The sequence below is a fragment of the Anabrus simplex genome, chromosome 1 (assembly GCF_040414725.1).
Source record: "Anabrus simplex isolate iqAnaSimp1 chromosome 1, ASM4041472v1, whole genome shotgun sequence".
Classification (NCBI taxonomy): Eukaryota; Metazoa; Arthropoda; class Insecta; order Orthoptera; family Tettigoniidae; genus Anabrus; species Anabrus simplex.
The window spans coordinates 605584264-605596819 of NC_090265.1; the positions used below are offsets into that span (position 1 = coordinate 605584264).

At 39.2% G+C, this 12556-nt stretch overlaps 1 protein-coding gene across 2 annotated transcripts in view; it reads right to left on the minus strand.

Moving 5' to 3' along the window:
* The window catches only part of LOC136857194 (zinc finger protein 64), a 127738-nt gene that overhangs the window by 94987 nt on the left and 20195 nt on the right, over positions 1–12556 (minus strand). For both annotated transcript variants that reach the window (XM_067135654.2, XM_067135653.2), the window contains exon 2: positions 2327–2977. In XM_067135654.2, the coding sequence (XP_066991755.2) occupies positions 2327–2977 (651 nt within the window). The remainder of the gene's footprint in view (positions 1–2326; positions 2978–12556) is intronic.

Genomic DNA, 12556 nt, shown 5'->3' on the forward strand with positions numbered 1-12556 from the left:
GAAGCATAGTAAAGCTAAATTTTCTTTGTATAAATGACTGAAGCCATATGTTGGCCATAAAATGCAGAATAAAATAAATATATAAGGAAAAGGATACAATATTTTTTTTTTTTCATTTTAGGACAGGATTCAAAATACTGGTACCTTACTCTTACCAAAATAGTTTAGAACAAGATAGCTGTTTTTATTTTAAAGTAGTTGTTAACATGAAAACACTGATCCTTTCCATGTCAATTTTTTTTTCATCAGAACCCAAACAGTTTGTATGGTACCTGAAACTATACAAAACAACATTCATTCTTTGTCTTGGTATCTATATAAAATAGAAAAGTAGTTTTACTTTCCATAACAGCAAACTAAATCATTGTATTAAAATGCAGACAAAAATCACAAAATTAATAAAAATGAATAATTTATATGGAGTTCATAGCATTTAACATGGTCAACTGTAACCTACATTAGTTCAAGATTAATCTGATTTATTGGTTCCAAAATTAATCTTCCCAAATTTTTACTGTGTGCTTTTCTGTGTCATTTGGAATGTCCTGGGTCAGATTAAATATATAAAATAAACAGTCAATAGCCATACAAACAACCTAATTCTTTTTTTAACAATCTGCCACTGTGCACTGCAGTGAATGAGCAGTTAACGCCCACATGCACAAACAGTACTACTTAGCTGACAACGCGGTGGAAAAACAAAACTACAGGCTAGCGATGCCCAAGTTAGGTCAAAGCAGGATGTTCCATGCAGGGACATAATATTTAACTACTTCCGGTCTACAGATTCACCAATGAGTAAATGAACTCATATAGGATTTTAAAAAACATAAGAAAACATATGTTATATATATAAATGATATGAGTAACTTAAAGGAGTGGAATCGGAGGTAAGGCTTTTTGCGGATGATGTTATTCTCTATAGAGTGATAAATAAGTTACAATATTGTGAGCAACTGCAGCGTGACCCAAAAATGTTGTGAGATGGACAGCAGGCAATGGTATGTTGATAAACGGGGTTAAAAGTCTGGTTGTGAGTTTCACAAATAGGGAAAGTCTTCTCAGTCTTAATTACTGCGTTGATGGGGTGAAAGTTCCTTTTGGGGATCATTGTAAGTATCTGGGTGTTAATATAAGGAAAGATCTTCATTGGGGTAATCACATAAATGGGATTGTAAATAAAGGGTACAGATCTCTGCACATGGTTATGAGGGTGTTTAGGGGTTGTAGTAAGGATATAAAGGAGAGGGCATATACGTCTCTGGTAAGACCCCAACTAGAGTATGGTTCCACTGCATGGGACCCTCACCAGGATTACCCGATTCAAGAACTGGAAAAAATCCAAAGCAGCTCAATTTGTTCTGGGTGATTTCCGACAAAAGAGTAGCGTTACAAAAATGTTGCAAAGTTTGGGTTGGGAAGAATTGAGAGAAAAAAGACGAGCTGCTCGACTAAGTGGTATGTTCCAAGCTGTCAGCAGAGAGATGGCATGGAATGACATTAGTAGACGAATAAGTTTGAGTGGCGATTATAAAAGTAGGAAAGATCACAATATGAAGATAAAGTTGGAATTCAAGAGGACAAACTGGGGCAAATATTCATTTATAGGAAGGGGAGTTAGGGATTGGAATAACTTACCAAGGGAGACGTTCAATAAATTTCCAATTTCTTTGAAATTATTTAGGAAAGAGCTGGGAAAACAACAGATAGGGAATCTGCCACCTGGGCAACTGCCCTAAATGCAGATCAGTATTGACTGATTGATTGAACATAAATTACCAATATGTCTGACGACTGTCAGCCACAGTAGCTGTCATATTTGCATTAAGCCTTTGTCACAATGATATAACATAATTTTCAAAACTATGAACTGTAAAAAAAATTTCAAAATTAATTTACAGTTTGATCTGGAGCAGAAGTTACACATTTTTTGAACTTAAAAAAAAATGCATTGTAACTTATGTCTGTGTTACAATCAAGTAACATTCATAACTATAGATTTTTGCTAGTGCTTGAACATTGTGCTAACACATCGAAAGCTTTCTGGTGATGCAAGGGCAGGAAAGAACTAGGACTGTCAAGGTGGTGGCCTTGGCCTTAATTTGCCTGATGTGAAAACGGAAAATCACAAAAAAAAACATCTCCAGGGCTGCCATCGGTAAGAATAATATGACCCACCATCTCCCCAATGCAAGCTCACAGCTTCGCAACCCAAACCATGTAGTCAACTCTCTCAGTCATAATTAAGGAGAATGTAAGAGTGCCACAGTGTTGAAACCACAGTCATTACTCAATAAACTTATAAAAATTTAATTTATTTCCAAACCTGGTCTAGAAGATGAAATGGAAGCACCATGAACTGTATTACCAGAATCATTAGTAAATTGATTGGCTAAGAGGGTAGCTACATCCTCTTCATCAATATGAAAGTCTCTCCTAGGATGTTGCTGTGGTTGCAGCTGCTGCTCCTGCTGTTGCTGTTGTGGTGAGGCTGGTGGTGGTGGTGGTTGTTGCTGTTGAAGAACAAGTGTTTGCATTTCTCCAGAACTATTGCTGAAATTTGTTTGTTGCACTGTAACTGCCACTTGATGCTGACCCAGCAAACGAGATCTTAGAATGTGTGACTCCTGATTTCCCTCACACGACAAATCTTGTTGTGAATGCTCATTGCTTTGGGGTACAGCCAGGCTTCCTCCATCTAAAATTACGCGAAGGTACGGTGGTCCTATGATTGACATTCCATCTTCTGTACCTGAAGATGTGGCTGTAGTCAAGTAGCCCACAGTTGACTGTGTAAGAGAGGGTGCCATGGTTGTAGACTTATTTTGGGGGGAATTTGTACATCCAGACCGTTTGTGTTCAATAAAAAGGTTGATATCACAAAAACTCTGCTTGCATGTTCCACAAATATGCACATCTTCTAAATTACTAGATGATGATGCTGGATGGAGATGGGCTTCTATATCTGGTAACTGAACTGAAAGCAAAACACAAGCATCTTAATCAATTATACGAGACAAAGAGAGAGAGAGTGTGTACACATATGTTGAAAGGAATGTATAATCCAGGATAGGATGATTTCTTATGCTTAAAGAAGCCCAACAGAGATTGTTTACAAAAGAATAAACATATTAAGTTCAGAAGAATGGAGTTTAGTTTCAAGAAAAATGTGGAAACAAAAGAAATGAATACTGGCTGAAATCTGTTCCTACAAACAAACTACAATATATACAAGGTGTTCAGACTAGATGTATAAAGTACAAAAATGAAAGCTTACATTTTAGTACCCATATAATGTATATTTGTCCAACATTGTGTAGGTTTTTTTTTGTTTTTGTTTTTTTGTTTTTGTTTTTTGCTAGTTGCTTTACATCGCACCGACACACATGGGTCTTATGGCGAGGATGGGACAGGAAAGGCCTAGGAATGGGAAGGAAGCGGCCATCGCCTTAATTAAGGTACAGCCCCAGCATTTGCCTGGTGTAAAAATGGGAAACCACGGAAAACCATCTTCAGGGCTGCTGACAGTGGGTTTTGAACCCACTATCTCCCGGATGCGAGCTCACAGCTGCACGCTCCTAACCGCACGGCCAACTCGCCAGGTCCAACATTGTAAACAGTAATTCAAAAAGTATTATGTTCGTTGGTACAGGCTATTACAAATCACACAGACCAAAAAACTGGGAAATTCAGAAGTAAATATGCTTCATTATCGATGACAGAATCTGTTATTTTGGCCATGTAGTAAATAGAAATATATTCACAGTCCTCCTCTCTCACTTGGTCTTCAACAGTTTAAACAGTCCAGTTTCCTCTCTTACTTTTTTTTCAATAATGGTTTCCCCAGACATTTGGGGTATCAGTCATAATCCAAAGCTTTGTAGGAGGGGCTGCCTCCCTCATAGCCCTCGGCCTGCTAGATTTTATGTTGAAGTTTCTTCCCCTATCCTCCGAGATTCTCTCCTCTCTGCAAGGCAGCAGTTTGGCTAACTTCACTTATTTAATGGCGGTGAAAGCTTGCCATGTCACACTGTCCTCTTTGACCATATGTAGCTCTCACACCACTGGGCTCCTCCACAGCCTGCTGACAGTGCTGCCTCAGTCCAGATCTACTTATTTGGGTCAGCTAATGACATGAACCACTACACCACAGAAGCGGGCAAGACAATTATTTCAGTGTATTACAGGCATAGGCTTGAGCACCAGTCCAACTAATTTAATACGTGTGTATGGTAATGCTTCATGCATAAAATTGTGAAAGAGACTTTAGGAAATTCTGAACACTTCTTCCTTGTCAAGAACATCCTAGTTCACTCACCATAACCCCAATGTAGATATTATGTATTTCTGTCTTCAGAGGTAAAACAGAAAATTCAAAGTACAGCAAAAACGAGAGAGCAGCGTGAGCTGAGTTCTTTTGTAGCATTCGGGAAGATCGGCCTATCAAAAAGAAGAAGTCAAAATAATGGATCAGAACTCCTGTTCCTTAATTACAGCTTCTCTTTCCCAAAATTGTAATAAATCATGGATGTTGTTAAGTTATCTGCCCGCTCTGGCGCTTTGACCGAATGGTTAGCGCTTCGTGCCCCCCGTTTTTATGATACCTTCATTCTTCGGAGTGTTGGATCTCTTCCATTTCCCTTCTGATTAGTGTCAATAGAGGATGGCTGGCCAGTTGTACTTCCTCTTAAAAAATAATCACCACCACGGAAAGGTCAGCGTACTGGCCTTCGGTCCAGAGGACCCTGGTACGATTCCCGACTGAGTCGGAGATTTTATTCGCGTCTGTTAATTCCTGCAGATCGGGGGCTATGGGTTTGTGTTCGTATTCATACGCATCTTCTAATATATACAACACATCACACGAGAAACAACCACAGAAACACGAGGTAGTGAATATATATCCCTCCACATACGATTGGTGGTAGGAAAGGCATCCGGCCACAAAACTAGGCTAAGTCCATACAACGTCCTTCGCCAGGCTAGAAAAAACTGGAGAGAGTAGGTAGTTGTTAAATATTTCCCCCAGAGGATGGTTGGATCCTCAAACAAATGCTGCTTTTAATTTTCAAGACATAGCGAAAGGCACGGGTAACATAATGCTCGTTTGGAGGTTTATGAAAGAGGCATTTCATATTTTAAAATGTCATTCTTAATTATTATGATTATTCAATTTATTATTTTAACAAAAATATTTCCAATGAGTGTAGTGCATTCCTCTCAGCTGTAGTATAGACGAGTATGCAGTTCACACCAACACGCTAGATGTCACTACCATCGCTGTTCGCACTCGACTCAATGCTGTTGAGATAGAGGTGTCCGGTATTGGTGTATTAAAGTATTTGGTAATATTCAGTAGGCATTTGAGATATAATATATTAGCAACCAGACGTGGTCGTAGCCTACAGTACAATACAATCCTGAAGTGTAGAAAATTACTTAAACTGCCTAAAAGTTGGAATAATATTTAACTTACCTTAATTATAAATGTGGCCTGTTAATGTTTTTTAGTTCCTAAATGCTAAATAAAAAGGCTATCTCAAAAATGAAATTAATAATGGTTTACTGGTAGGCCTAATACTGTATTTACCGGGCGAGTTGGCTGTGCGCGTAGAGGCGCGCGGCTGTGAGATTGCATCCGAGAGATAGTAGGTTCAAATCCCGCTATCGGCAGCCCTGAAGATGGTTTTCCGTGGTTTCCCATTTTCACGCCAGGAAAATGCTGGGGCTGTACCTTAATTCAGGCCACGGCCGCTTCCTTCCAACTCCTAGGCCTTTCCTATCCCATCATCGCCATAAGACATATCTGTGTTGGTGCGACGTAAAACCCATAGCAAAAAAAAAAAGTACTGTATTTAAAAAGAATAATATGTTATTACTCAACTGAAGATAAATACGATTTAACTTCTGGTTTACCTCTACGTTATAAAAGGAGAGTAAAGGAACCTGACATTAAGTAATTTTCATACAGAGGATCTTCGTGCTTTCCTTGCTGCACAGTTATCAATGGTGGCATCCATGGTGATTTTCTTTGTAAGTTAAGCCTCCACAGCTAGAACTCCGAGGCTTGCCAGTCTCTCTCATGTCATTGTAGAGCAAAGCACATTTTTCACTCTCTTTAGCATTAAAAACGCTCTTTTGGCACTTGTAACAGTTGCAGGAATAGTCAAATCAACACGCAAGGCAATACACAAGTTAGGAAACAGGTTATCAAGATTGATTTTGAGGATATTGTTAAGCAACTCTAAGGGCTGTAGTGTTTTGTCACCAAAGTTAGTAGCATCTTCAAGCTTTTAAGCTCATCTACTTACTCATCTTGCAGTTCATTCTCATATCTTCGAACAAGATCAAAAGTCTTTGACTCAATTTCATCTTCTGACATGAATCGGAACTCCCAAAGGACTGAGAAAAAAATTAACAATATCTTTCAATGATTTAAACCTCACATCCAAGTCAGCAATGACTTCATCCAACATCACTTAAAAACCACTTCTTTTAAATAATGTTACTACTGTGACTTTCCCAGGTCTATCTTCTGTACTAACATCTTCATCAGCCATTCTCTTTTGCTTTTCCACTCTACTGGATTGTTCTGTTAAATGATCTGGCCAACCAATGTTTCCAACCATGGTAATTACTTCACTCCATATTTTTCTGCAGCCTTCACTCCACAAACTTTGAAGTTCACTGACTAGGTTTTTTAAGTTTCCACTGACTACGTCAATAGTTGGCCCATGAGAAGTTCATTCTTCTTACTTCTTTATGCTTTCTGCCGAGATGCAGGGACCATAACATCATTCCCAACTGTGTTAGATACTCCGAAGGCCAGGAGAATATATCAATGTGCTAGCAAGGCTCTTGTGATCGAGAGAGTGCATTACACTCGTAAGGAACTGGACTCAATCTCCCGAGAGTTGTTTCGTTTACACCTGCTATTAAGCAACACTCTCTCACAGGAATTGTGGTTAAAAATCAGATGGATGGCTTTTCCGGCGCTTGCTCTATTAACCAGCGCTTCGTCTTAGGTCTGACACCAGACTCATCAGAGTGGGATGTGTCAGACCCCACCCACTGACGCTGGGGAGTTTTGTGGAGTTTTGTCTCCCGTATGCAGTTATCAGACTGTGCTTCATAAATAAGCTTCTGATAAGTTCACCTGCATACACCCCAGCGTCAGTGGGTGGGGTCTGACACATCCCACTCTGATGAGTCTGGTGTCAGACCTAAGACGAAGCGCAGGTTAATAGAGCAAGCGCCGGAAAAGCCATCCATCTGATTTTTGATATGCTCTATTGGTGGAAAAGAATCTAATTCCCTTCATGGGAACTTAGAATTTCCATTTGGAATTGCTAGGCGGGCATTATTTCCATTGTGGAGTTTTGTCTCCCGTATGCAGTTATCAGACTGTGCTTCATAAATAAGCTTCTGATAAGTTCACCTGCAATCACCCCAGCGTCAGTGGGTGGGGTCTGACACATCCCACTCTGAGTCTGGTGTCAGACCTAAGACGAAGCGCTGGTTAATAGAGCAAGCGCCGGAAAAGCCATCCATCTGATTTTTGATATGCTCTATTGGTGGAAAAGAATCTAATTCCCTTCATGGGAACTTAGAATTTCCATTTGGAATTGCTAGGCGGGCATTATTTCCATTGTGGAGTTTTGTCTCCCGTATGCAGTTATCAGACTGTGCTTCATAAATAAGCTTCTGATAAGTTCACCTGCATACACCCCAGCGTCAGTGGGTGGGGTCTGACACATCCCACTCTGATGAGTCTGGTGTCAGACCTAAGACGAAGCGCTGGTTAATAGAGCAAGCGCCGGAAAAGCCATCCATCTGATTTTTGATATGCTCTATTGGTGGAAAAGAATCTAATTCCCTTCATGGGAACTTAGAATTTCCATTTGGAATTGTGGTTGTCGTTCAATCGCATTACTGCTATACAGGCCGAACGCAAATTCAACCAGGTGTCATTCAGACAGGAATCTATGTTCCTCCAACTAGCTCAGAAAATGGAGATTTCTCGAGCGAACCCGGATGCTAGTAAAACTGTCGTCAAACTTTCCAAGAAATCCTTAAACGAGAACCAAATGGCAGTTCTAGCTAGGCTGCCACTCCCTCTAAAATTCCCACTGAGGAGTTAATTAGTTCCGTTGAGGCAGCCATCCACAAACTACCTACGGATGAGGCTGAAGAGTTAAGACAGAAATGTGTGAGACCCATAAGGTCCGCTGTTGTACCCGCGCCCAATTTAACAAGAGGCGAGAGGAGAGCTCTGAAGGAACTTAGAGATGATTGTGAACTGACCATTATCTCAGCTGATAAGGGTAATGTGACAGTGTTATGGACACTGACGAGTATAAGAATAAGATCTCGGCTATATTGTCAGAGCCTGTTTATAGACTGAGCTCACGTGACTCTACCACTCGTGTGTCCAACGCCACCGTGAAGCTCTTAATATATTCAATTCCAAAAGAGGAGGCTAAACATCTATCCCTGGGGATGCTGTGCCACCTAGATTATATGGACTTCCTAAGATCCATAAAAAAGATGTTCCCCTCAGACCTATTGTTAGTGCGATAGGTTCTCCTACATATGCTCTGGCTAAATACCTAAGCAAATTGTTTCAGCCGCAAACAGGACGTACTGAATCATACGTTAGGGACTCTCGGTATTTCATCAACAAGCTGTCAACCATAACCCTTCAACCTAATGCACTTTTGGTGAGTTTCGATGTGGAGTCCTTGTTCACTAAAGTGCCGATTGACTCGGTCATCTCTCATTGAACACCTGTTCCCTGAGGACATTATTAAGCTATTTTACCACTGCATGATCCACCTATTTCTTGTGGGGTGGAAATTTTTATGAACAGACGGACGGAGTGACTATGGGAAGTCCACTTTCACCCATAGTGGCTAATTTCTTTATGGAGCATTTTGAGCAGGAGGCTATTACTTCGGCGCCCGTCAAACCTATGATATGGTGGAGGTTTGTTGATATTACATTTGTGGTCTGGACAGAAGGTCCTGAGAAACTTCATCTATTTCTAAATACCTAAATCAGCAACATCCTTCAATTAAATTCACTATGGAGATGGAGTTAGACGGATGCCTTCCTTTCTTGGATGTTCTAGTAAGAAAGAAATCGGACGGCTCCTTGGAACATACCGCCTATCAAAAGCCTACCCACACAAATTGCTATCTTCATGCAGATTTTCACCACCATCCAGCACAAAAACAAGGCATTCTCACAACACTCACCAAGAGGGTGAGACGAATTTGTGAGCCATCAAACATCCGGGTGGAGATGGGCACAAAGTCACGTTCAGGGTAATGGTTACAGCGATTTGCAGATTCATAGAGCCCTGCATCCCAGAGAAACAACCAAGCAAAGCTCACAGAAGGAAGAAGTGAAGGGAACTGCCTACCTGCCTTACATTCATAATACCACAGATCGAATTGCCAAGGTCCTCCACAAACACAATATAAAAACAGTGTTTGGCACCATCACTAAAATTGCTCACAGTCTGGGTAAAACCAAGGACAAATTATCCCCACTTTTATATCCTGGGGTATATGAAATTCCCTGTACTTGCAGTAAGGTATACATTGGCCAAACATGCCGGTCCATTGGTACTCGTATCAAAGATCATGAACATCATATTCATCTCAACCAGCCAGACAAATCAGCAATAGCTGAGCACGCTCTATCGTCAGGTCATGATGTCATGTTCCAAGATGCTTGAGCTCTTACTCACACAAGACACTACAGGTCCAGGATTATACGGGAAGCTGTGGAAATTACATGTTACAAATTTCATGTTTGGTCCGTATTGAAATGTACATCAGTTTAAGATATTACCAAAATTTATTAGGATCAACCTATTCAATACAATTGAATTTCCAAAGTTAGGACTTACATCCTATTACACTAAAATTTGAAGGGACATGTTTCGCTCTTTATACTCATACTTCAAAGATAAAAATCAGGATCCTGATTGTCATGGTAAAAAATATAAAAATGAGAATATAAGATTGGAAATGAGTATTATATAATGTGAGAAATTGTTATGAGATCTTAAATAATAATTTACAATTGAAACATTTAAAATGTTTGCGAAGAAAATGTTGAAGTTGGTATGATATTATGATATTTTAAAATATTTTATAAAATAGACAAACTAGGCCTTATCCACATAATAACAAGAAGGTCTATGGCTAAAGTTGCCGTATCAAAGTTCGAGTGAAATTTGGCTGAAAGCAACTTGATTTACATGTTGAAGAGAAGGTTAATGGACCTTAGTAGCCACTTAAGATGACACTGAAACTTTCTTGTTGAAAACTTGTGATATTAAACTGTAGTATGGCGCTATGTAGATGATAAAGTTGGATCCATTAATCCATTAATCTCGTTATTTACGAAGTGGGTTCGCGGTCTCCATAATTTTGTTGAAGGAGTGATAAAAAGTTCATCATTGAATGTTGCCGTATAGATCTTTGTTAACTGGGGTGGTTATTAACTCTTAGACGATAGTTAAATAGGAACATTCTTTCTTGTTGTTGGCTGTAGTTTTGAATATAGATTAACTATTGAAGGATATATGGTGAAGAATCTGTAATGAAAAGAGAATAAAAAGATATGAAGTTTAGAGGAAAAAACGGTTGAATTAGGCGAAATGATATATCTGTGGCTTGGTTCTAAAAGGGCCAATGTCATTTTTCATCGAAATATATAACAGAGATATTAACAGATATAAATGCGTTTTATCCTGGCTCGCAACATGTTAAAAGGGCCAATGTCTCTGTTAAGTACTAAACGAACAGTTAACGTTCAATTAAATAAGCCCTTGCCAATAATGTTAGATTACCAATAAAGATTAGAGACCTGGCAATTTTTAAAGAATATGATAGAAAAAATTAGCGTTTAATAAGATGACTTCCACAAAGAAAGTATAAAGTTATTTAAAGTTATTTGTTGAAAAAGATAACTGGAAAACTATAAGCAAAACTTCAAATGCTCATAGCTCAAAAACAGGTTTTTTTGACATTGGCCCTTTTAGAACCAAGCCACAGATATATTCCATTACTTACGTTCTCGATTTTTGTGGTATGAACTGGTTGTCTGTATGGTCTCGGAACGAGTAAGATTTGAATGTCGTGTGTTGTATCTGTGTGGAACTGAGGGAGAGGGGTGTGATGGAGGAAAGGAAATGGACGGAGCATTGACCTTGCGCGCTATTGGCTGTGGAAGATTAGCAGGGGCGGGGACGGAGGGAGTTACCTTTAAGGGGAAGGTGGGTTTTTTATTGGAAGTTAGTTTAAGATTTTTAAGGATTTTATTTAAATTTGGATTTAAAGATTGTAATAAATTGGGTAAAGTCTCGTATAAGGGACTTTTTTAAACGGGATCATTGAGATTTAGGTCTTTGTTGTAATGTTGATCCAAATATATGTAAATGTTTTCTAATTCGTTCATTAATTTTCCTTTGCCTACTATTTTGATGATTTAAGGTCCTGTTCGATAGTTGTGAAACGATGACCTGTATCTTTCATATGAGGCCTCATGGCTGAAAACTTGTTATGTCTATTGGCATTATAGTGCTCCTGATATCTAGTAAGGAAGCTCTGGCCTGTTTGCCCAATATATGATTTTTCACATTGCGTGCATTTGAGCCTGTATATGCCTGAGTTTGAGTAAATACTATTGTTTATGTTGAGTGTATTGTGATTAAAAATCAGGCTGCGGTTGGTGTTTGTCATCTTAAAGGCAATGTTAATGTTTTGTTTTTTCAGGGGGTTTGTTGCTTGGTATAATAATTTCGTGTGGCTATTTCTAGCCGAGTGCAGCCCTTGTAAGGCAGACCCTCCGATGAGGGTGGGCGGCATCTGCCATGTGTAGGTAACTGGTGTTATTGTGGTGGAGGATAGTGTTATGTGGCGTGTGAGTTGCAGGGATGTTGGGGACAGCACAAACACTCAGCCCCCGGGCCACTGGAATTAACCAATGAAGGTTAAAATCCCCCACCCGGCCGGGAATCGAACCCGGGACCCTCTAAACCGAAGGCCAGTATGCTGACCATTCAGCCAACGAGTCGGACGTTGCTTGGTAGATGCCTGGATTATTGTAAGTAAAAGTGGAAAATTTAGATTTTTTGGGTTTATCAAGGACAAGGTTTGTTGCTAGTTTATATTTTATTTTATTAATTATTTGGTTGATTATTTCTATTTTGAAACCATTGAATTTTGCTAAATTTTTAATATAATGAATTTCTGTTTTTAGACTCTTAGGTGATAGTGGGATTTTTAAGACTCTGTAAATTAAACTTTAAAAAAAGTAGCTTGTTTATGGGAGTTGGGGTGTATTGATGAATTTTTTATTGTTATTGGGGCGTGGGTGGGTTTTTTGTAAATTTGGAAATCAAATGTGTTCTTGTCGCGTGTTATAGTTAAGTCTAAAAAGTTAATGGATCTGTTGACCTCGTCCTCCTTAGTGAACTTGATATTTTGATCGAGGGTATTTAAAAAATCTAAAATTTCATTGCTATTGTTGAGATTACTGT